General features: G+C 36.9%; 1 protein-coding gene across 3 annotated transcripts in view; it reads right to left on the bottom strand.

The window, feature by feature from the left end:
• Nucleotides 1–27009, bottom strand: part of NALCN (sodium leak channel, non-selective) — a 234875-nt gene that overhangs the window by 201450 nt on the left and 6416 nt on the right. For all 3 annotated transcript variants that reach the window (XM_040537921.1, XM_040537936.1, XM_040537929.1), the window contains exons 2-5: nt 24760–24906; nt 22186–22368; nt 2320–2403; nt 574–713 (exon numbers count right to left, since the gene is read on the bottom strand). In XM_040537921.1, the coding sequence (XP_040393855.1) occupies nt 574–713; nt 2320–2403; nt 22186–22368; nt 24760–24867 (515 nt within the window). In that variant the 5' untranslated portion in view covers nt 24868–24906. The remainder of the gene's footprint in view (nt 1–573; nt 714–2319; nt 2404–22185; nt 22369–24759; nt 24907–27009) is intronic.

The following is a 27009-nucleotide window of genomic DNA, read 5'->3' as shown; positions in this document are numbered from 1 at the left end:
GTGCCAGAGCCATGGAAAAAAAAAAAAAAAAAAAAGCCATGATTTTTTTCTAAACTAAGTTAGAGTTATTAAAACAGCTGTAAACTATAAAAAGCAGAATAAAAATAAATAAATCAAATGTAGAAAGTTTAGGTTTTGTAAAATAGTATCTAACGAATTGCACAGGCAAGATGAGATGATGAAGTTGACATCAAATGAATAGAAGAAACCCTTTCACATTACCATTAAGTGTTTTTTACCATTATATGCTGTACAGAATATACTTATGTGTGTATGCTTGTATGTGTCTGTATACATATACCTTCACCTTGATTATTATATGCTCGCACTAATCGAAGAGAATTTACTCCAACTGGTTGAAAATTGCTGGCTACAATTATTAGCAAAATGATTTAAGATTTATTTAAATACCTGGCAGTTTTGATCACTTTATAGAAACCTGATAATTCCTTAAATATAGAAAAGAGCAAGTTTTTTTTTTTTTTAAATGCACATTAAGCATTAAGAGTCGTCCTCTGAGCTGCTTATTCAGTGTTCTAAGTCTGCTGTTCTTCAGATAACAGCCTTACTTACTTTAAGATATTTGTTATCCTGGTTCTTGGCAGCTCAAAACGAAAATATATCCGGAATGCTCGAATCATAATGAGTGGTCTTGGAATCCGCAACATGCCCCAAGGTGACATCTGATCAACTATTTCAGCAATTTCAAACACCTACAAAGAAAAGAAGCATGTTTTTTTTGACAACCCTGTCCTGTTCTTGGTACTTACTTACCCAATTTTTAAAACTACAAACACTATATATGATTTTTATTTTAATTTTCATTTTCAAGCGTCTCTTGGTTCATTTTATGATTCATTTTAAACGTTTTTTAAAAGAAAAGTCTTAATAAATCCTTTAATCCATTTCTAAGTTATCCTAATGAAATTCTAAAAATATACTCTGCCTACATTCATAACGCTTCTATCTCAAATAACTCAAGAACAGCATGCAACTTTGTGTAAGCTGCATGCATGCGTGCTAGTCCTACCTCCCAGGTTTCCCACAACTTTATTAAAAGTGAATAATTTACCTTTTCCATTATGAAAATCAGTATCTGATAATGAGGCACACCAGCAAGGCTTTTCATATTATATAAAAGTAGATACATCCTGATTGCCGTACATGTTGCAATATGCTTATAAATTCTCCATTTAATTCCAAGAGCATGAGAAAACTGCACATGTTCTCCTATGGCTCCACTTAGGACACAAATTTCTCAGCCAAGCCACAGAACAGGGAAACATTTCCTTAACACTTTGACAGGGCAGGCACTCCAGAAGGACTATTTAGCTTAATGATTGGGTAAAAATGTCTTGTCTTTACCCTCGTCTCCCATTCTGAGAGTTACTGCTTAATGTAGTATTTGTTCAAAATACTAAGAAAATGGAGGGGGAACCTGGCAATGCACAGGCTGGGTAACCTGTGGTGCTCATCTGTAACAGCCTATCTTGACTGTATATGTATACATGATGTACCAAATTCTTCACTGTGTATAAAGCAGAAAATGACAACGTATCTTAAATTTTTCAGAAGTGGCTAAGCTTTGTCTAATGGCAATCTCAATGGATCTTTTACAGTCCCTGTGTTATTAAAGGCCAAATCTCACAGACCTTGATCTATTCTCATTCAAAAAATTGGCTTAAGGACCAATTGTTTTGTGGGACACAATTTGACCTGTACCTTAACAGTCCATGCTTTTTTTGCAACAGGTCCAAGTTCATTACTTTATGAAAACTTACCACATTGTTTCCAAATGTATTTTTAAATATATTTTTTAATATTTTATATTTACCTTCTATTATGGGGAAGGTTTTGTTGGGTGTGACCCATACTACATGAAACCCCTCCGCCTACCCAGTCAATATGCCTACAGAACTGCAAATATCTACTATTTGAATCAGTCTCCCTTTAGCTGCCTATGCTACCATCACATCCAACTAAATGAAAGAAGGGGGACAATGGAAGAATAAGGGACAAATGGCTCTCTGAAGATACTTCTCTCTCCTTTTGATTATGCAGAGTTTATGGTAGCAAGCTTCAGATTGTTAATGACTTCTCAGTGATAAAAAATTAAACAAGATAAATACTAAAAGATAAATTCTACTGCCAGTGTAGCTATGCTGCAATGTGCAATTATGGTGCTATTGAATTCAACATTTTTAAAAATAATTGGACCCATATACACCCATTCTTCCACAGCTCATAATTACTTGTCTGTGTCACATATTTTCCATAATCAAATACCTATTAATTGAAAAAGGTAAGTGAAATAAGTACCTGTAAAACCAGGGACACCCAAAGACAAAAGACCATGAATCCATCAAACACACACCAACGATCCTTTACATAGGAGCTATCACCCTACGAGAGAGAGAAAAGCTAAGAGGTTTATTGTTGTTGTTTTACTGTCAGGATTTACTAATATCACAAACTAAAGTTCTTGAAAGAAAGAAAAGTCTTCTCTGAACCATTTTTAAAATGCCACTTTTGACAGACTCCGAAAGCCCAGTGTTAGTAAAAACATATAAACACACCTTGTGAGTAAAAATAAATGGTAGCTTCAGTCTTGCGCAACACTTCTCTTCAGCTTGTGTCAAAAATAATATATTAAGAAACCTTTTATTTGTACTTTGACATACATCAAAAAACACACACAAAAATGAACACAGGACTCACTTTTCCACCGTCTTGCCTATTACATGATACTTGCGCAGGAAGGTAAGTTTAAAATGCTAACAATCCAGTATTATGCCATTCAGTTCCTTCAATATTTTTCAAAAGCTTCAATCAATTCAGTATAATTTTACATTCATTTCTCGTAAGTTTTAAACAATTTTTCATGCTCTAGAAAAGTCCTGCCATTTACAAAACACTAGAAAGTAATCACTATCTCATCACAATGCAGGCTTTCAAGTTTTTTCAGAGTCCTGAGCACCTCCATATGATCCCAAAACGATAGATCATTTTTTAAACTTCAATAAGAAGCTGTATGTTGAACTTTTTATCATTGATATTATCAGCACTCCATTAATTGTCTAGGACAAGGTATTCAGAGTATACCTTTGCACTACTGAATAAAAGAGACTCAGGACAGAAAACTGAGCACTGCATCCTCGATCACCCATATGCCTTCCTACCTGTTCTCTGGCTCTGTTTTATACTTCTTCAGTCAGCTCACTAAAATAAGACCATAGCCTGGTTTTGGTGATAGTTCAATCCAGAGACCATTCCTAAAAGGCAGCACAGATAATACTGCAGCAAAGCTCAGTTTCCTCTATACTGCACTGCTCCAGTTTGAACAGGTATGGGGATACCTATTAGCTTAGGTATCCCCACATCTCACGTCACTCCCAAAGACATAAAACACACTCTCTCCACCACATAATATAAAAACACTGCTAATGGCTCACACTTTATTTCAAACAATGAATTGAAAAAACAAACAAACAAAAAAATCCCTACACTTTTAGGTAGATTTCGTCTGAAGGTTACAGAACTCTGTGTACCACCCAGAGCATAGAAGAAGTTGTAGACAAAATGCATACAGATGCAGCTTGCTGAAACAGATGCCAGATGAGACTAGACCTAAGGAATGTGAATAATCCAGTTTTATGTAATATAGCAGTAAAAATGTATGCAGAGACATTGGTAGTGTATCTCAGGGCACATGAACACCCCTTTCCAAATCAGGTTTCTCACAACGGATTGAACATGCCCTCATCTGCCTTATACACTCTCTGGTTCCTTTTCTCTATTTCGTGTTCTTCCAGGTACAGTGTTTTCCATCCACTTGTCACAGATATAACTGAACGAAAATGATTTGTCAGGTCTCAAAAATCTTGAAGTCATTACCGGACTTTGTTATGTGATTCCTGGCTTGATACGCATTGTTTCCTATCTGAGGGATAGCTATTTCAGTAAACTTGTGCTTGTTTTCAAATGTCTCAGCATTTTCATCAGTTCTAAAAGCACAGACAAGAAGTTTTGTTTTAATGTAATATTTTCAATGTCATACAGTATCCTAAAAAGGATTTATCATTCCTTGCAGTAGGTGACAGCAAGATGTATTGTGTAAATAGAGATAAAATATGTTTTTTTGTTTGTTTTATCTCAGTTGCAAAAATTACTTAAGGCAGAAGTGAACAAAAAGAAGGGTATAAGGATAATACAGTACGTGATTTTCAAATCAGAAATAAGGGACAGAGAACCTTAATGCTCTTCAGATAGGTTTTCTAACAAATAAGGATCTTAAAGTTCTCCTCCACCTAAGAATTATGAGAAGGAGGGCTGCAAATCATAATTTTAACCTGTCCTTCCTAAAGAAAGTAGACTTAGTTCCCTGGTAAAGTCTGAGCTAAGGAACTCTTCACTTGGGGCTGAACAAACATGGCTGTTTCAGCTGCTATGTTCAGTATCCACAAAGCAGACACAAGCTATCCCTGTTCCCACTTACTACACAAATCCCCGGTGGTGTTTCAACATGCAGCCTGAGTCCTTCGGTGGCACATATGAACAAAGATGTTGATTGGTCTTTCTCTAGCTGAAGAACTCTTTGAAACTCACTTGTCTTGGGCACCATTTGTGTAAAGCAAGAAGTTTTACCTGAGTTGTGCTATACAGATCTGAGCACAAACTTAGTTCCTGTATTCACCCTCCTCTGAATAATCCCTCAAGCACTCACTAAAAGCCAAATCTTTTTTTAGAAATTGCTTTTTCTCTCCACAATACATGTGGCATGATTGAATCGGCTCTGATCCTTTACCTTACAAAGGAGGATGTCATGACCCTTTTCAGTCTTCTCACCACTTGCGCTGCTTCTCCATCTTGCTTCTCAGTGCCAGTTCAGGCCAGCTTCCCCCCCACATCCTCCCACTGAGACGGGTTTTCACTGGATCACCCACAGAAACTTACGGCATGTGAATTACATTTACAGAGACTACTAATTTTTGGAGAGATTCAGGTCCTATTTGCTTTGCATGCCTTGTCTAAATCCTTTTCACATTTGTCATTTGTCTGGCAGTGGACATGGTGGGGAATCTTTAATGTGATTATACTGTGTATTGCTATATGGGATATTATTTGCTGTTGGAGGCATTTTTAAGACAGGATCATAAACTGCTTAACATGAAAATCGGAATATACTTTTTATTATGAATCTGGATACTGACTTCTAGCGCTACTTAATTCCATGAGAATCTAATTCAGACTAAACACAGGCTAATACTCACATATTAATAGCACTGAACAGTGAGATTCGTTCACACTATTCCACCTTTTTTATTGGGTTCAAATTCCATACTAATGAAGACAACAGCATTCTGTTCTTGGAAAGGAATACATATATATGAGATTTAAATACATGTGGTTACCTCTCACCTAAGATAGTTAAAGCACTATGTTAATTCCTCGCCCTTTTTTCATCATGTCTGCTGCAGTCTGAAAATTATTTGTAAGGTTGTTTTAGCATTTTCCTGTGAACACACTATTGTATACTATTTACATCACGGTTTGTAAGCCTTTGAAATGTGGTCTAAACATTTGCAAAAGATGAAGGATTAGTACTGTAGACTAAAACCTCATGCTGAGACTATTTCAAACCTCTTAAAGCTACTAAAGTTGCTGGCTCCCTATTGCCTGCAGTGGACATTGGATTCTTTAATGTACACAGCAAGTAATGAAAGCTTCTCCACACACTTACAGACAAAAAAAATCCCTCCTGACAGAGCAGTGGATGCTAGTTCACTTACACAGTCCATGACCACAGGCTTGGGACAACCTTTAGAAGGCTTTTGTGCAGTAAACCATGCCCTCACTTAATGTCTCTGCCAGGTAAACTAAGGGGTGCCACTTGAACTCAGTGGACTAGCTAACAGCTAGCTTAATAGCTAACACCTATTAAACACAAAGCATTTTAAGAGCCTCAAAAAATCTCAAGTCCAAAGTAGCAATAAAGCTTAGCTAGATGGATTAATCTTTTCTTCATTAAATAAAGGCCTATTCATTACTTTGCAAGCACCCTTCCCAGTCTCCCCAAACAGTTTCTCCTAATAACACTACCAGCTTCTCCCTCAGCATTTATTTATGCCAGTGCCGCTGTTAGGCTAGTACACAACCATGTAAATGGCATTCTTGGTAAACACTCCATGTGGAATGGATCAGAGGTTTGCTTCTCTCTCAGAGATGCTCATCTGAATTAATCTGAAATTTGACATTCCAAAAGAAGAGGCAAGCTTGACAAAACAGTCTGTAATTGCAATATTCTCTGCCCTGTAAGAATGTAAATGAGTCCTACCATGTCAATGCAGCCTTAACTAAGGAAGAATACCTCAAATTCAGCATAAGACCTTAGTGTTCCTTTAAATATTTGAAAATAGAAGCAAGAAACAAATCCCCTCCCTACACTCTCCTTATTTCACCATTTCTGACCAATTTTAGTACCTTTACATTAATGGAATACAACATATTAGCTCACTTCTTCATTTTTGATTTCTACTTGGTATACTGATAACCTAATGACAGCACTGAGATACAGAAAGACACAGTTTCTCAGTTGTAACCACCACATTGCAGATAAAGTAGCAACTGACATTATTATGTGCCCTAAACAGCAGTTAAACATATTCATCGAAGAAAACCCCACACTTTATAAGATCCAACTCATCAGAAATGTGAGCCAATATAAAATACTGATAGAACCACGGCCAGGATCAATATCACACTTGAGGAAATCATACCACGAGAGCCATTGCAGTTTAATGTCCACCAGAAGGGAAGATTGGCCAGACTGCTGTTTTGTTAATAAAAGTTTATTGTGTTGTCAACCTTGCCGAAGACAAATTGCTCTGTGAAATCAACATCTGAACTGCTCAAAACAGCCTGCTAGAAGATTGATTAGGCCTGCTGATTTTGTTAAGCAATTTCAGGACCTGAGTGGCAAAGGAGGCAGTTTAGCTAGATTATAGTGCAGTCTATCACCTAGGTCATTTCTGCCCTGCTTCTCTTTTAACATCTCAGGAACATTGCAGGATGAACGACAAATCACTGCAAGTGCCTCCCTGCTTGCCTTCGGGAATTTCTTTTTCTCTCTCATCCCTGCTACAACCTGTTCTCTGAATCCTCTCCTCCTGCCTCTTCCAGCTGCCTCTGTGGGAAAGCGAAACAAAAAAGAAGTGACTTGACATTTGCTCTGATAGTAATCAGATTTATCATCATCTGCTCCGTAAAGCAGTTCGGTAGTCGTGGGTCTGTCATTAGCAGAACCTTATTCTCCCACTTCTCCTCACAGTCTCTGACACAGGACAGCTGAAAGATGGCACAAATGCGACGAGACCAGCATGCTCAGTAAAAAACAGCTAGCTGGCTATTCTATCATGGTCACTGGATCCTGCATGTTTTGGCAATAAATAAAACACATCAAGAACTCTAGCAAATTTTTCAGATCACCCTGCAGGCTACTTTGTGTAGCACTACAAATAAGCATTAAGGGATGGAAGCTGACATTTACTGTCATTTTAGGAGCAGCATAAATACACAGGAGGAAATAGAAGAAATTGAGGTAATGAGAAAATGGGAGCATCGTTTTTCCCCCCTCCACTGTGCTCATTATAACACAAAAAGAGCAAGCTAGAACAGAGGGCAGAGCTGAGTCAGGGACAGAAGAATCATCCTCCCTCCCCGTTTCCTCACTGCACACAAACACTTGTAGGGCAAGGAAGAGGGAATGGGACAGAGAAAGAAAACAGATCTCAAGGGAGCATCTTGCATAACCTCCCTCCCCTCTGCAGAGGCAAATAAAAATACACACGTGCAGGGTATCTAACTCAACTCCTACTCCACCACGTGCACACATACACCCCTTATGTCTCTGGCTCAAATCCAAACTTCTCCCATTTTGTTAAAACCTGCTGTTCACAGGTTTGTTTAGTAGCAGAATGATGTGGACAAATCCAGACCAGCCCCTAGACTTACAAATACTTCCAATGTTGCCCTCACACAGATGAGAAAATGAAGAGATAAAGCCTAGCGAAGAAGGAAAGCTGTCTCTGACTTCTGTTCTCAATTCTCCTCTCCTGTCCCCCAAATAAAATGATTTCTCCAGTCAGCTCATGTGTCAAACATCAGCCCCCTTCTCTCTTCTTCAGAGCTTTGCAGTTCCTAAGCTGCCCTGGAGCCTGACTTAGGTGGTAATGCAGACAAGCATATGACTCCCAGCTCCACTACCCACTCAAAGCCCAGCCTCTACTCTGTTTTTACTCTGTGTTTTGAAAAAAAAAAAAAAAATAGAACCCCGAGCATTTTACTACGTAAAAACTAGCAAATTATATACTAGTCATCCTTTAACACAAAGTACTTCTGGAACTGTAAAATGATGATCCATTGATCCATGCAGGAAAGAAAAGAAATTGAGAATGATTGCTTATCAATGTTGACAACCAATGAAAGCCTGGCATATTTTTAAATGGGTGGTCACTTCCAATTTATCCCTCTGCAACAGTGATAGTATCACTTCCGAACAAACCAAAATATATTTTTTAAAAGTCTGTATTTGAGTAAAGAAAAAACAATAAAAGACGAGGCCACCACTTCTCATTTCTGTACGTCTTCTTTTTCTAAAAAAAAAGTCTTCATTACCCAGGGCAGGAACTTCTTTAAAATATATTCTAAAATACACTCACATAGCAGCAATCCGTCTGGACCAGCCAATAGAATTAGAATTGTGAAACATAACTCTAAATGTTTATAGCGGGTGTAGTATTACTTTATCATCATGGAGTTACACAAGTTCAATTTGTACCTACTTGTGTATTGCACTGAATTGCTCCATCATCAGATGCTTCCAACACATCACATAGTGCATAATTTACCTCTGTCATAACACGTAACGTAATATTTACAGTAATCTTGTATTCTATACCAGAAAAAAACTTGGAAAAATCACTTGATGTTACAGCACACAAAACAAAGCTACTCTATTTATAACACAAAAAAGGAAGCACAGCTCTTGCAGTCCTTTGAATTACAAGGTGATTCTATATATGTGACAGACACAGAATGTACACAGTTCCAATCTACCATTACAAAAAAAGCTATAATCACTACAGAACCACTACTTCATCATTTGCCATAAAATAAAATAAATAATTAAAAAAAAAGATATAAAGGGGATTAGTTGAGATTTTCTGATTATTTCAGATATTACCCATGAAAATGTAAGACTAATTCATTCATTAAAAAAAGTCTCAGATGCATTTTTAAGGTTTGAATTTTGTTAATTTATGTAATTAATTTCACCAAACTTAGTACTTCACTTTTCATATTGTAATGGGAGGTCTTTGAGCTCTACCATTCATCACCTCACTTGCTGCTACTGACAGCCAAAATAAAAATAAAAACAATAAAACAAAACAAAACAAAAAGAAAATAATCGGAAATAGAATTTTTATTGGGCTGTTCAGAGAAAGACAATAAAAAATGCAGTTCAATTTCATTTGACTCAGTGACCTATGTCATGAACAAATGGCAATAGTTTCAGGGAATTTGCAAAAGGAAGAAACAATATGTATAGTGAACTAAGAAACAAGACTTTCAAATACACACACAAGGACCATTTTACTTGCTAAAAATCCTGTAACCATATTTGCTTGGTTACAACAACAACAGCAACAAAACTGAGAGGAGTTAACAAATGCTGTTTTAAAACAAAACTGATGACGAAAATTTAAAAACACAATACAGAAACAGACATGAAAACATTATACAATGCTCTTTTCCTCAAGTACAAAAAGCATCAAAGAGATTGACCATTTCCACAGACCAATCATAGAATCACAGAATCATTAAGGTTGGAAAAGACCTCCAAGATCAACTGGTCAATCACCCTACTACCAATATCTCCCACTAAGCCATGTCCCTAAGCACCACATCCAACCTTTCCTTGAACACCCCCAGGGACGGTGACTCCACCACCTCCCCGTTCCAATGCCTGACTGCTCTTTCTGAGAAGAAATGTCTCCTCATTTCCAACCTAAACCTCCCCTGGCACAACTTGAGGCCATTCCCTCTAGTCCTATCACTAGTTACCTGTGAGCAGAGGGCAACCCCCAGCTCCCCACAAGTTCCTTTCAGGTAGTTGTAGAGAGCAATAAGGTCTCTCCTGAGCCTCCTCTTCTCCAGACTAAACAACCCCAGTTCCCTCAGCCGCTCCTCACAGGACTTGTGTTCCAGGCCCTTCACCAGCTTTGTAGCCCTTCTCTGGACATGCTCCACGGCCTCAATGTCCTTCTTCTACTGAGGGGCCCAAAGCTGAACACAGTACTTGAGGTGCGGCCTCACCGGAGCCGAGTACAGGGGGATGATCACCTCCCTGGTCCTGCTGGCTACACTATTCCTGATACTAGCCACGATGCCACTGGCCTTCTTGGCCACCTGGGCACACTGCTGGCTCACGTTCAGGTGAGCATCAATCAGCACCCCCAGATCCTTTTGGAAAGGAATGGCCCAACACACCTCCCATATCAGCAAAATCAGCATACGGCACCTCCATTCAGCTGATGGATAAGTAATTCAGACAGCCCAACATCCAGAACTGCCAGGCACTGTCTTCCCATATAGTCACAGAGGACTAACATGTTCCTATCAACGCCCAACAGCAGGTATGGCTACAGAACACACGGGAGCTCCACGGGTGTATTACACGGCTGCTTTCTCAGGACACCACTCCACCACTGCTGTTGAGTGGTAACATGCCCTGCAGAGAGATTTCATGGGTTACTACACAGAAAGCCTGAATTTCATTTCCCTCTCCATATGCTCATTAGCCAACTGTATCCAGTGCCATAAGTATTGCCTTATGAGCTGATTCGGCTCCCTTGGATGTCTTAATGGTTCACCAACTCTAAAAGTGGGTAATCAGGAGCAGTATTAATACAATTCCCCTCCCTGGAACTGCAATCACTGTTTCCAGGAAGTACATCGGAAAAAAAATCTACGCTCTGAGAATGATTAAAAGTTGGAACAGGCTGCCTAGATGTGTGCTAGCATCTCCCTTCCTGGAAATATTCAAGACAGCTTCATAGGCCCCTGGAAAACACAACTGAAGGCCCTGCTTTCAATCGGAGGTTGCTCCAATCTCCGTAGGTCCCTTCCAATGCAGACTTGTCTATGACTCTGTGCCTCTAGGACAACCTCCCCAAGATGCCAGTTCTTCAGGGCAGACTCCAGTTCTATATACAGCTCCACATGAATGTTTGGAAGCGCTCTGAAGCCCTGCAAGGGTGATGAGTGTTAAATGCTCTTGTGCTGAAGTGTTTGGTAACAAGGCAGCTGCTTTAGCCAGCAGGATCCTGCCCTCCCACAGCTCCCAGTTCACAGTGGATGCAATGTGCCTGTTTGGATGCGACGTTTCAAGGTGAAAGCTCACGCTTTGAAACATCAGATATTGCTGGGACATTGTGCCAGGAGACTTGATACGCAAATGGTCCGATCTCACATCACAAAACCCACATTCATAGCCATCATTCGCAGCTCTCCTTCAACAGAAAAGAGCCACAATGATGAAAGCTGAGGTAGATGAGGAGGCAATTTTCAGACAAAGGATTTTATTATTCGGTAATTAACATTATTAAAAGCTGATGAAGCCATATTATGCTAAAAAGAGCAGGAAAAGTTTATGGAAATGATAATCTTAGTATAGCCATAAGAAAGCAGTATTTTCAAAATTCTCACTAGTGGCAGTGAACACCATACTCTGAAATTATTATTTTTTTTTTTCATTCAGCTTACTACCTTAATACCCTCCCATTTTTTTAATCTTTTTTTTCATGAAAATACAGCTTCACAGAAATGTTCTTATTCACTTCCACAGGGATTTGGATGCCATTATGATTTTTCTTCTTGATGGCTTCTTTTATTCCCTCGAATTAAAGACAGAAATGTGCACAAAATAATAATAAAAAAGATATTGTTTAATTATAGCACATTTCTCTGAAAATGCAAGTTGCAACACGGAATGGCATATTAGGGATAAAGTTCACTTTCACCCGACCTGAATACATAAAATGTTAGTATGCTGATTTCACTGCTATCCCAGTATTTGTATCATTCTATCCTGATATAAACTGATAGACTAGCAGTGTGCCTTGATGATAGCTGCTTTCATGAATAAAAACAGTAAAATCATCCCTGAGATTGCTATTAGAATGGGAAAACATAACATCACTGAAAAGTAAAGTTTTGTCCATCTAATTGGACTGTATATTGAAAAAGCATTTTAAAAATATATTATGAAAGTCAATATCATTTTTTTAAGCAACCTTAAAGTTAAATTATGATAATTGTGGCAAGTCACTAAATACACTGGACATGTATGTTAATCCATGCCCCCAAATAATTTCTCACTAAAAATTTCTACGACCCATTGACTGGTTAGAGAAATTGCCATTTTTATTTTAGAAATAGTGCCTATGTAAGTTCAGCAAGTAATTTAAATGCTTTTGATTTTCTAATACTCAAATGTAAAAATTGTAGAAAAGCCCCACTGTGTAACAAGTCATTATGTTCCTGTAATAAACACTCCAACAAAAACAGGCACAAGTAACCATAGAAACAGGTGCGTATATTCTAGAGCAGTGGTCTCTACCCTTCCCTGGCCCACAAGCAGTGACACTGAACTGGCAGCATGCTGCAGGCAATTTCTTATTTGTTTTCCTCATGATAATCAGTTTTAATTTTTTTAATTTCCTGTGACTGGAAACAGCATCAGAGCATTTTGCTAGCAACAGGATCCCAACAGACTGGGAACTGATGTCCTTGCAATGGACAGACGTGCTTCGCAAAACAGCAACAGATGAACACAGGACTGAAAGTCTTATTCTAGTAATGGATATCAAAAGTGTTATGAAATAACACTTGAAGACTATCGATCACAGCTGCCACAGATGTTTAACTGGATATTCCAATATTTTTAATGCCAAGACAATTTGCAATAATATACAGTTTGCCAGAACAGACTAACATGGGACCTGTACTACACATCTAGGTTTCCAACAGCATTATATATAGTACAGAATTCTGATTTTTAATATAGATCTGTAAAATAATTTACTGTTAAGGACATATAATGTTCACCTTATAGTCCCAAGTCATAGAGTCAAAAGGGAAACTCAAATCTCAAGTTAACTGGATCTTTGTTTCATGTTTGCTTTGTGAGATTTTTTAATACAAAGGGCAAGCAGTTTTCTCTTTCTATTTTTTCCCCTCTGCAGAATTACACTTTAATCAAAGCATCTCAGCATTTTCTCATCCCCACCAGTGATTCCACTGGTTGTATCCCTGCCTTCCAGGTTCGAGCTTGTTGCTCCTATTTGTGATGTGCACATCCTGTGACTGAGCTCCCACCACCAGGCATCACAAGCCATCAGTGTGTGCTGACATGGGATGACAGGAACCTTATCTTCTGTTTTATTACCTGACCTTTGAAAATGACACAACTTCCCCATCCTTAACTCATTTGTATGCCATGGGGTATACAGCTTATCTAAAGTCACAGAGAACATTAATTTTGGAATTTCCATCTTCTGTTTTAATCTGTAACACAGCACAAACTGACCTGACCAAGTTATTAAAAGCTGGTGAGCAAGCTGACAACATTTCACTGTAATTCAATCAGCATTTCTATCATTTATCGGAAGGATTACACTCATTTTGTAATCTCTCCATTCTTGTTAGCTGAAGGTGAAATGCTTAATATCAAAAGTACTGAAAAGAAGGTTAAAAAAGGTACTTGCAATAAGGTATAGTACACATAAGTAATCCATAACTCAATAAAAACTTCTGAATGAGGATGATTATGGAAGAAACTCATTTAAGCATAAATGAGTTAATGGCATGGAGTTAAAGAAGAAGCTGGCACCCAGCTGTCTGGATATTTTCTGTAGTGCCCTTTGTCCATTAACAACAAATCTCTAAATAATGAGTTACATTAACCCCTCACTGTGAGATACCTAAAGGCTAGGTGCTACCATCCAGACTTGTTACCTTTAAGCTTCCCTTATAGTCAATGGAGAAAAACAGTCCAGATGAATTACCTTTTGGAAGAGTCTATTTTGGACACAAACAGCTAATTACAGACAACTGCAGACCCTCAAATTAGCTTTGATGAGTCCTACTAAATGTGTTTCTATTTTAAGCCCTAAAACTAAGAAGTGAAAACTATTTCACGCAAGCAAAGATGACGGAAAAAAGGGGAGAATGTCCAAATGGCCATCAGCTGCCACTGGAAACCATGGCAGATCCCAGCTTAGATCATGGCAACCAGGGTATTTCATTACAACATGGAAGTGCTTGCTCCACCTCACGCTGCCTGTACTGCAGGAGGAAAGCTGTGTGTTTGCAAAGAACCGAATATAACAGCGAGTCCACACAGCTCAGATAAGGCTCCAGCCGGCTCTGTCCATGCTTCTCTCACCTGGAGCTCACGGATAGCAACTACAGCAACCAAAGCACCTACCAGAAAAATTATGACGAAAACATGCTGTCCTCATGGAGCTAACGCTGCCTGGGAACATGTGACATGCTGAAAGCCATCGATTTCAGTTAAGGAAGGATCCTGGCTGTACTACTTAACAAGGGAAACAGCTCCAGCCTGTTGCGATCTGCGATCGCAATCTGCGATCGAGCTGGGAGAAGACTAGGCTTTGTTTCAGCTCCTGTATGAATTTGCAGTGCTGAAAGCTAATGATGCAACCATTTCCTTCAGACTCTTGCAAGAATACTGAAGTTGGTGAATGGCATTCAGTGCTACTGAAACAAAGTCTGACAAATACAATTCGCAACTTCTTTAGTCAGTAGAAAAGTTTTGCTGTGAATGTAATTGATTTAACAATAGGGGAAATGTCAAGGACCGTTACTTCTGACTTTCTATAATCTCCTTTGCTAGCTGACATGTGTCACAACTACACAGCAAAAAGAAAGACGTTTCTATTAAATTCTGTATAAGATTTCTTATTTTCAGCATGATGGTACTAAATTAGGTGACAACTACACTTTTTTAACAGACAGAAGAGAGAGAACTCTCACACCTTCTATTTCAAAGTGTTACTCTTTTAGCGGAGGGACAGAGTAAACCGTGCCTGCTTGTCACAACAAGATTTCAGCGTAAATTTTGTAATACCATAGTGACTGAGATTAGAAATCGCAGTGAGTATGGGTTATAATGAAGATAACTCCACATACCCTCACAGTGTCCATGGAGTGAAACCATATCCATTCATCTCTCATTCCCTAGAGGCAGAATTGTTAGCAGAGACATCTGTTCCTTGGTTTCTTTTTGTTGCCATGGTCATGAATTCTTTTGCAACCTAGACATAGTTTCCTCGAACTTTCTCAGACTTTGGCACATTTTCCTCTTTGGTAATTTAAAATGCCAACAGGGTAATTATGTCTAATGCAAGCAACCTACCTGAAGTATTTCTCTCTCTCTTAGTACAAAGTCTGAAAGTAAAAACTTCTAATAAAGAAAAGATACCTTTAAAGTAAATTATCATTACCTTGCTCATTCCCATGTGATATGACTTTCGGAAGACAGTTTATTAGAAAGCAGAAGATAATTTTTGTATCACACATTAAAAGAAATACCAAGTCCTTTCATCTGAGGTTAGGATTCTTGCTTTCTTTCCTAAGAGTGATGCTGAGCTAATATCATGTCTGTTTAATGTTTCAGACTTATCTTTCAATTCTCTGTCCACAATTCCACCCCACCTCCTTTTCCAATGTGGAGATCATTTTGGAAACTTTCCTTGAACCAGCGAACAGACCTATGTAATGCACATACGGTCATGTTCATAAGTGCCATTTGAGCAGCATACAAAATGTGAGCTTCAGTTCGACAGGACTGCAAGTCTTGTCAGTGGGTTTAGAACTTCATTCACAAACTATTTTCAGCAGCTACAAATATTAGTGAATTCGTGGTGCTCTCAGAAGCCTGCCGATCAATCAGTAAGTTACGAAGAAGACATAAACTACATATAATGGGGAGCACAATTCAAAGCTTATTCAAGATACAGGGAGGGAGACTGATCTGCTTTCATTTAAACAGTTTTAACATTCCTTGACACAGCTGATTTATAGCAGAGCTCTTTCTGACCGAGGAGCCTGAGATACAAAATAAATCAGAACCAAAGAACCACTGAACAATACTTACAGTCTGAGAAATAAAGCTCAAAATCTATGATCAATTGAAGGAAGTGTAATTCTGAACTGAAGAGATGTCAAATTGAATTCAGTAACTTTTACTATTGCACTAAATTTATTACATTTTATACATTAGTACATGGTGTGGAAATAGGGTGGCAAAAAATGCTTTCATTTCTTAGAAAACTAATTTCACTCACCAAAAAAAAAAAAAAAAAAGAATTATGGTAGCACACAATGTTTAATTTCTGGATACAAATCTAAATCAGTGGTTGCAGGCAATAAGATAATTTTCAGCTCAGTGTAAAAGTCCCAGTTTCATGATCCCAACAGATCAGAGGTTAGTCACTTACCTAGACTTACCTAAGTCTGCAAATCTGCATAATCTAGATATTCTGGCAATCACCTTATTATATGTTTCCTGATAAACTCTAAGTAACATAGAGCATTTCTGATCAAACAAAACGCTACTTAGAGCATTAAAAAAATGGTTGCCAAAGAAGTAAATGAATTCTTTGAGAGTCTGATTGATAACAAAACCCATTACTGTTCACTTTACTATCATAAAAGATAACCCTGACTTCTGCTAAATCTCTGATACTACAGACTGTTACTTGGCCACTCGAGACCAACGGAGCTTTGTGTTTCAGGAGACTATGATTTAGCCTGTATTTTTGCTGAGCAGATGTACCTAAGTGTAGCTGTGGAAAACATTTCACCATGAAGACGATCTTAAATGAGAGGATCAAAAATAAAATTTAATTAAGCAATCTCTTGAAATACCTCTGAATTTTTCATTGAGCTGAATGAATGATAAGATTGGACACCATGTTAGGACTGGGAATCTTTCTGTCCATGACAGTGATAGCTATTGTTTTTACTCTATTGACAGCAATGATTACAAATAGACGTTTGGTTTCATTCAGTTAAAACATTCCTATTCCTAAAATTCACATTAATCTGATTTTGTTAAATTGCATGGATTCCATGCTTTAACACCCAGTCTTTGCCTGCATATCACGTTTTGATGTTTTAACAAGTCAAAGAGATATCCTGGCCCTAATTCTTACCTTCAGTCACCCCTGAAGCAGAGCTGTCCTTTATATTAATGTTTCTAGATTTGAGATAAAGAAATAATATGTATGTAATAACTGTAAAAGAACCTTATTCACAGTTTTATAAAAATGTCCCTTTTGTTTCACACAACCCATAGCTTTTTTAATGTGTAGAATGTCTGTGATATTTACCATTAATCTTTTTAATCTCTTCAATGACTTTCAAAGAAATCAGAATTTTTAAATTCTAAAATATTAGGTCTTTTTAAAAAATGTTACAATTTGATTGGCATCTGCTAACATATTTCCTTTGTTATTTATACAAAAATATTCATGTGGGTAAGTGACATCTATTAATTCATGTGCTGCTCAGAGAACAGAATTTACTTTAAAATCTTTAAAATGTGAGATTTACACATAAAGTTTGCACAAAAAAGAATCTTTAAATATGAAAACATGCATATCTAGGAAGGCAATATTTTTTAAAAAATCAATATTTAAATATTGTTGTATTTATTACAGCAAATTTTCATGACTGAAATCCATCTTAAAAATTATTTGCTCATAAAACCCTAATAGGTTATGCATATATCAAAACAGTGAGCCACCATACTTTCTTTTTTAACTATTTCAATAACTTACTTGACTAAGTAATCAACACCTATCTTCTAATGTCATCAAAATATTTAGTTGGCTCTATTTCAAATCTATCTGAAATAGATTTAATACTGTGTACGCAGTATTTTCCTGAGCTTCTATATTATTTGACAGTGAGCTCTAACATAGACCTTCATTCTTCAATTTAGAACATAATTTAGAATACAAGCATCAAAGAATACTGTAAAAAAAAAAAAAAAAAAAAATTGATTTGGTCTAATTCTTTGTCTCATGCAAAACAAACCAATACAAGCTGGTTTAATGTTTGTACATACATTTTATTAATGTTGGCTGGCCACATTATAGAAGACTATCCTAGAATTTTGTGTTTTAGAAGACCTCAGTTAGTAAGAAATTATGGTCTGTACTTCATTTTTCAGAGATGAGTTTCTAGGGTAAAGACAGACGTTATTAGCATCTGTTTAAAATTATGACAAGTAGAAATAGCCTATTATCCCCAGAACTATAATATGAATATCATCACAAGCCCTGCAGTCATTTCTTCCCAAGTAGTGCCTATATGCAGAATACAATCTGTTAGAGTGCACATTTATGCCCATTTCAATTCTTCTAAAAGAGTCAATCTAGCGTAACACCTATTAGAAGCAAATAGTGTATGATGGCGGTAATAAATATCTATATGCTCTTTTGAAAACAAAAGCACCTCAGACCCTATAGCAGATATATCCTATACCATCATCTTCTGGTTTCTTTAATGTCTGTATTTCATGCCCCTTGCCTAAACGCATGTCAGTGTCTATTTTCTTTGTAAGTGGTGGATATCAATATGAGCAGTGCCTTTGTAATTCAGAAAGTCCCCTGACTGAATCAATTGTCTTGTCAAATTGAACAAGAAACAACCATTACTCACAAGGTACAGGCAGCCCTAAATTTAAATAGACTTTGCTAGCACACTAAGAATTATTCAGGAGGAAACAAGAGCAATAAAAGGCACAATGTCACAGTAACATTTCAGTTTAACTTTCCTTTTGGGGTAATAAAGCACTTTGATGGATGTATCACTTTATTTTGTCACTTGGTTCACATAGGCAAAAAGAAACTTTTTACAGAGAAAAGGCTAGATTTCTCAGACACTACTTTCCTTTTCAAAACCCCCTGGGAATCAGAGGAAGGAAATTTAAAACTTCTCCTCAGAAGGTGTAATTAGACATGACTTAACATTTTCAAAAATCTTCTTAGCTCAGCTATACCTACATTGTTATTAATTTGGACTTAAGTGGATAGTACCTACCTTCTCCATAAATTAGATTTCTCTCTGGACTAAAATTTTGCATTAGTCAAGGTTCAAAAGTTTGTTAGCGTTTCAAATCCAAAGGCCTTTACAGAAATCCTGATTGATGGTAAAATTCAGTAGAACCACACAGCAGTGCATGATTCTCTAACCTAAAATTACTGGAAGTGTTCAAGGCCAAGTGGGAGGTGTTCAAGTCTAGTGGGAGGTGTCCCTGCCCATGGCAGAGGGGTTGGAACTAGATGATCTTCCAAACCAAACCATTCTGTGATTCTGTGAAAAGTATTGAGTGCACTTAAATTAGAACCACAGTTCATAAACAAATTCCCTTCTATAAAGATGTTTCATATACAAATATTTTTAACAAATGTTAATAGGCTTCTAAACTGTGCCATATTTTACTTTGATTGCCACTGTCTTTTGAAATTCCATGGATCATTACTTTCTTGGCAGAGTTACAATACTAACAATTGAAGCAATATTTTCTTTAGAATCAATAATCCAAAGAGCGAGTCAAATAATTCACTAAAAATGGATTATTCATTGATTAGCATTCAAAGAAACACTTGGATAGCATGTTCAAAAAGCTCTAATTTAACAGCTGAAACAAGTTAAGGCTAATCCTATTCTATTACTGTTTTATGAAGTTTACTGCACGTAATACAAGCCCATATTGTTCTCCTACAGTTAGACCCAACTCACATTAATAGCATAGCCAGCAGGTCTGATGAAGTCATCCTTTCACTTTAATCAGCACTTCTAAGACCACATCCACAACTCCAGTTTTGAGCTGAGTCCAGGTTTGGGCTCCCCAGTACAAGAAACATGGAAAATTGTGCTAGTCCAGCAGATGACCACCAAAGAGGTTGGGGAGCTGGAGCACATGACATAGGAATAGAGGGTGAGAGACACGGGTCTGTTCAGCCTTCAGAAGAGAAGGTGAAGGGGAGACCTTGCTGCTGTCCACAGCTGCATCATCAAAATACAGAGAAGATGGAGCCAAACTCTTGGAGGTACAAAATGGTAACACAAGATACAATGCACCAAGTTGGAACATGGAAAATCCTGGTTAACTACCAGGAAAAAATATTTCTTGCATGAGGATGATCAAATCCTGGAGGAGACTGCCTAGAGGACTTGTGGAATCTCCATCCTTGAAGGAGATTAAGATTCATATGGACACAACTGTGGGCAACTTCATCTAACTGGACCTGCTCTGGGCAGCAGGCTGGACTAGATGACTTCTGGAAGTCCCTTCCAAACTAAATTATTCTACAACTCCGTGAATAGTACCAATGAAGGCAATTCATTCCAGTGTTACTATATCCACTGAAGAATGCTAAAAGACATTAAACTGTAAGCAAATCCTCAATTGTTAAAATAATAATAAATGCAGCTGTTTTATATTTAATCTATCTTTTAATAACAGTGGCTGTGCATTAACTATTTTACTGTATTTTTTATCTAATAAAGAAAGAGTAAAATGTCAAAGTGCAAATCAAATAAACTGCATCCTCATCTATACACGTACAACATGAATCAAGGCAGTGGAACAAACTCCAGACAGCTATTCATTCTGTGAGAACAGACTCATCACACATGCTTCAAAGCTGAGTTCATCACGTCTACAAAAATACAAATATTAACAACCAGTGAAAGACATTAGAATATGCAGCAATATATTATTCATAACCGATAGGTGCTTACTGTGAATGAAGCCGGTATTTCCATACACAAAGGCTAAGAAATTAAGCTCTGCACAAATATTACACTGCTGGCTGTCCCTTCCTCTCTCTGCTCTAGTATTCACATGCCCATTTCTTTGCAAAGCCTGTACCAGCCGTAATAGTAACTCGCTATTCTTACACTGTTCAAATGCTCATACTGGTCACTACCCCCCCATTTGTGGGCTTACGTGTCCTCATAGTCACCTGCCTAATGGACATCTCTGAATAAGAGAGTACAGGTTGTGGCCAGAAATACCACTTCACAAAGCCAGAAATACCACTTCACAAAGGATTGCTTTGGCTTTTACACAACTTGAGAATATTTTCTTAGAATTATCCTATTTCAGTAATTTCCTAAATACTAACATTAATGTTGCTTTAACTTTTGTTATTAATATTTATTAAATATGATGACATAACAGCCTAGTTTGGCAGTGAACAAAAAATGCTACCCACTAACTCAGAAGGAAGTGGAGAGCCAAGAAGAACCTAGGATGTCTCTGGTGTCATCAAGGCCTTTCAGTAGTGAAAGGGAAAGCTAACACTGATCATCTACTCTGTGCAGTAGTGACAAAATTATATTGTTGATAAGCACCACAGATGTTTTTTTCTTGTAACCAAATTCATATTTTTTCACCGAAGACTGGAAACAATCAGTAAAGTAATGCTACATAACGACGACCACTGAAAAACTCTGGAGGTTGATGTTCTATTGTATCATATCTACTAATACAAGTTAGTCCAGCAACAACAGTAAACATATGATAACAGAAACATTTGTTTACTAGCATTCTTTATATTAAGGAAAAAATACAGAAAAGCACGATAATTTTTTCATTCAGCTCACTCTTAAAACATATTTTCTTCTTTAAGTAAAGTAACCACACAACAAAACATTCATGCTTGTGAAATGAAAATCAAAGTTCTATATCCAAATATGCATCTCCAGACATTTACAAAATATTCTTATTAATGTATATTCAGTTCATTTAGCTTTTATTTTTTTATAATAATACAGTGAAATTATCCATTCCTTTGTAGGAAAACATTATTATGAATGTTGGTAATAAATTTAGGGGGGATTAAATAGGCAGAAAAGCTGCATCTTTCTCATCCTGTCTTTTTTGCTTATATTCCATGGCATTGACTTTCATTAAGAACAATCGTAAAAAGTAAAGTAAGAAATTAACAAAGATCAAATGTCAGTAACATATATTCAGATCCATTTTCTTGAGCACATGTAGGGTATTTTTAAAATGCTTACCTTAACTATGCCACGGATATGCATTTTTGCTATCATCTCTGCAGTATAAAGGAACATCAATAGAGTATCGAGAGCAAATGTCACATACTGGAGAGGAGGATAATGCTCGAAGGTCTTTGGAGTGTTCATACAAACAGAAATAACACTGATTATGGCACAGATTCGTAGTAATGAGTGTACCCACTTAAAAAAAAAAAAAAAAAAACAAAACACAAGAAAACCAAGACATTGCAAGATTGTTTTAATTTTCAAGAACAGCTCAAATATTTAGCCTTCATAACTTGTACAGGCACTTTTTGTAAACACACTTTTGCAGCTTTCTTTTACATCATAATCTATGTATTTAAGGTCTTAAACTCAAAAATAAGCTCTCATGATTTTATGAAACAAAAAATAAATTATTAGTTAATCTGGGAGGTTGCATAATTCATAAACCAAGTATCAAGACCCAGGAAACTGAGAGTCAGGATTCTATCCTTCCTACTTTGCAGTTTTTGCAGTCCAATTTATTTTCAAATGACAACTTGCCATATTTTATATTTTATGCAGATAATAAATAGAATTAGTTCATGTTATAAACTGGGGGAATACGTTAAATGAAAACATCTGTGGAAAAAAATTAATTTCGCATTTAGATTAACTGATTTTTCAGTTATTTTTTAAAATTTGTTTTTTTTTTTTTCAGTTCACAATTCCAAAAATGAAGAGAGGCACAGGGACTAAAATCATACTTCCATTTATGAAAAGAATAAATATAAAAAAGACTATGTCAAAGAAAGCTACTTCTTAATATCAGGATTTCCTTTTGTTCCAAACAAGTTTTGTTGCTGTTAGAGAACAGTTCATTTCTATGACTACTTAGGTCTCAGTCTCAAAACAATTTTTATTAATAAGGCTATATTCAGTGCTAGGCACAGTGGGAGGTCTAATGAGAAGGTAGAATGTATCAGTACATGCGTTTATCATTGGATTTTTTTTCTCTTTTTAAATCAAAACACCACTGAAACATCTTTAAAGTCAGACAAGTGCAATGAATCAGAGCTGGTAAGGTCATGTCTATCAAAAAAAAAAAAAAAAGACACTTCAGCAAGCACAAAAAGAAACAAAACTTTTTTCATCAAACAAAAAGAAAAGAAATCTAAAAGTGTATTTATAGCAATTTACAATTTGCGGAAAAAATATACAATCTTTTACACCAACTTGAACATTTCAGTATCAAGAAGCTGTAAGAAAACTCACCTTTTTTAACACTCACCATATGCCCACCTAAATGTAATGATATTTGACCTAAACTAAATAGCTCTACTGTTTCTGAGCCCAAATTAGTAATTTGGAAGTGTAAGGCATCTGATGTATTGTTTATTATGTCCCACCTTGTTTCAAACCTTGTTTAAACTGAAAAGAAATAACATAAATAGTAAAGTGTGGCTTATATATATGTGTGTCTGCCATAGTAAAATGTTATTATACTTGCTAAGCAATATGCAACTGGTATACCAGCATGACAAGAAAAAAATGATTCCATCCAAAAGCTGAATGCTGTGCACTGAGAAACATATGTAAATAACCCAGAATATCTTTCTGCAATGACATTTTGAGCTAATTAGAGAATTCAATAGGAACATTCTATTTAAAATTATTTAGCATGAATAATTAATACACGGGTGTTGTCTTGTAAATGATTTAGGTGTTAAAACTCAGAAGCGAATCTTAGAGATCTGGGATCCATACTGCAAATGAGATGATAGTTCAACTAAATGAATGCCATGCCAATAACATGTATTAATTTATTTCAGAATATTTGACTTTTTGCTTTCACAAAGTAAAGAATTCTACTCTCCTTTAAGAGAAGCATAAAAATGCCTTCTCTACAAAACCATGAATCATTCAAAACACAGCAATCCCGGTTGCTCACTGACAGCTGAATATGTGATTTAATCATAACAACCATCTTTTCGTGGTAAAGGCATCTTCTTAATACTGCACATTCTGTTAATAACTCTGTTCCCAATGAAGCAATCTCCAGTTCCAAGCTGCCAGACACTTCTTCACCTATCTATTGCTTTAGGGCACATTGTAGGTGAAATGATACTAGAAAAATATGAGCTGTACTTGAAACTAAACAACCAAAATACACTATTATATTCATAAGGGATGTAAAAAGGGAGATTTGAAAGTAAAAACTTTCAAGTCAAAATGAAACTGCTGGCCACTGCTTTAGCAATGAAATGCTCTTTTTGACATTCTCTTCAGAAGTTCACTTTATGAACTTCTAATTTCAATAAACATGTTAGAAAACAGAGACATTGAAAGGATAGCTACTTAATAAAAAAACAGTCAGTAGATGAATGTTGGCAAACACTGCTTGATCATCCCCATCACTCTGTAACAACCAAAACCAACCTTTGTATTTAGTTTCGGACTTTTTGTTAGAAATGAACTGGTAGATCAGCAACTATAGCTTGATATTTGCTTCTAACAAATATCTATTCCAGAACCTTTCTTAGAAGTCATATTTCAACAATACAAGTTACATTTAACTTACAATTAGCGACTACAGAAAGAGATACGTACTGGTTTGTTAATCCACAGAATATCTGCATTGTCTGACAAAGATTCATCAGGACCAAAATCTGTAACTGGTTGGGCCTCCACCCTTGAACTCTGTTTCCTCTTTAGCATCCTGAAGTTAACTTTTGTTATCTATGATCATGAAACCACCTTGGGAGAAAAAACAGAGAAAAGACATTAATTCACTGAAACCACTTTCTAATGCCCTTTTGAACAGTTTTATAAGTAACCTAAAGCATTCTGGGTTTATGGCAAAGGGACTTTGTATTTATTAACAGGATCTTCATTTTATTAAAAAGCCTTGCCTATATAAATCACTGACATGACTCTCAGTTCACAACAATTTACATAAAGGTATGCAACCCAATTACTAAAACTTAACAGTGCTGGCAGAAAATTTGGACCAATATGCGAAGGCAGCTATTGCTGTGAACTTAAACCGAAAGAAATCATTGGATGGATTTCCTGAAGCCATTTAATTTAATGGTGACATTTCCATTTATTATATTAGGCTAATATAAAGCCCAATAAGCCAAAGGCAAACAGGCAATGTTAAGTAGCCAACAGATTTTATTGTTCTTTACTGAAATTGGAAGTCTTTTTGCTACTTACTTCTACTGTTAACATTCATTTTTCTAATACCTTTCTTTAATGTCAGTAATTATCTATCCAACGGCAGGACAGTTGGCTTTCTCTGGGGCTTACGTTGGCACATGGGAGCACAGAGGAAAATGTGCTGTTTCCCCAAGATTAGGCTGAGTTTCGACATTCCTGGCACAGAGGCTGAGCCTTCTGCATACCTCAGCACTCAAAGCAGCAACCAGCAGATGCACTATGAGAGCTAAGGTGAGCTAGATATTAGCATCAACTTTCCCTCAGACACAGGACAAGAGTGCCAGAATCAAAATAATTGCAAAGAGATAAATATGTGTTCTCCCAGGGAGTAACAGCCTACCTAGCAGGGAGCACTGGACTTGCATAAGAACTGCCTTTCATGAAATACAGTCCCTTAGGGATGTTTTTTTTTCAGGAAGGTGAGGGGGAAGGAGAAAGCAAGATCTTTGGCCTTGTCATGAACCTTTACCCTGGACCAAGTCTGGTTCGTAGATGATACTATATTTCCAAAAAGGTTGTCAAAACTAGTACAAAATACTTCAAAGCTACAAGTTGACCATCAAGTATCTCAAGGTATGGTGGTGACTACAGCAAGAAAGACTGTCCTTGGAAGAAGCAGTAGGTTCAAGAGTATGGAAGTGCCTGTATGCTTGGTCTCAGCTGGCCTTTCCACCACACCAGCCACTGCTTCACGTCCACTCTGCACCTATACATCCCTGGCTGTCTCTTCTTTAAGCTATCATGGCAAAAAACCTATTCATGTTCTTCCAGCTCCCTCAGAGTCTACTGCCACTCTATTTTCCCTCTTTCAGATTCGAAAGGTCAGCTCTACTCAAAAGGTCCCTTGCTCTATTTTCAGAAGAGTGCTTTCTCTCATGCTGTCTCTCCATACGTAAAGCCCTCCATATGTAAGGTAAAGTCAGGTTTTTGGATTATCCCCTTTCACATCTGTCAGTAAATTAAAACTCCTGAGCATGATATTTGTGTCATCATCATGACCTGCCTGCACGCACCTTTCTCCTATCTGCTGTCTAATATTTAAAAACCAAATCTGGACCATTGGTCTGAGTTTGGACAGACCTGAAAGCAATAGGGTTGAGGTCCTAGACTGACGATCCCAGCTGAAGGAGCTGAAGTTATACAGTATTTTATTTTATTTTTTTTAAGAAACAGAAATGATATAAAGGCACAAAATAAGGGGCAACTTCTGACACCTTTATTTGTGTTGGACAATGAATCACAGCAATCATAGTGCAAGTGGAACTGATAAGCTGACTCTAAATATATGCAAATATTGTTAAATGAACATTATAGACTAATAGTCTAACAAATGAGGGGTTACAAACATACCCATACAAGTTGTATGTCCCTTCAAGACTCATGCTTAAGCTCCGTGCTCCCACTTCCTTCCCATAAATGATTTCACCACTTAATTCTCTTTACCAGTTTTTACTGCTTTCTCCTATTTATTTCCAAGCCTATTGTATTGACCCATTTTCTCTATTTGGACCAAAGCATAACTAGAAACTCTTGAAGCCTTGGAGCTGTTGGTATTTTTTTGAGGGCACAAAGCTTTAAAATGGCTACATTTAGTAAAGTGGTAAGTTTACTGCAATTTCTTGGGAGCTGCACTTCTCC

Source organism: Cygnus olor, chromosome 1 (genome assembly GCF_009769625.2).
Source record: "Cygnus olor isolate bCygOlo1 chromosome 1, bCygOlo1.pri.v2, whole genome shotgun sequence".
NCBI lineage: Eukaryota > Metazoa > Chordata > Aves > Anseriformes > Anatidae > Cygnus > Cygnus olor.
This window is presented reverse-complemented; position numbering and strand designations above follow the sequence as displayed.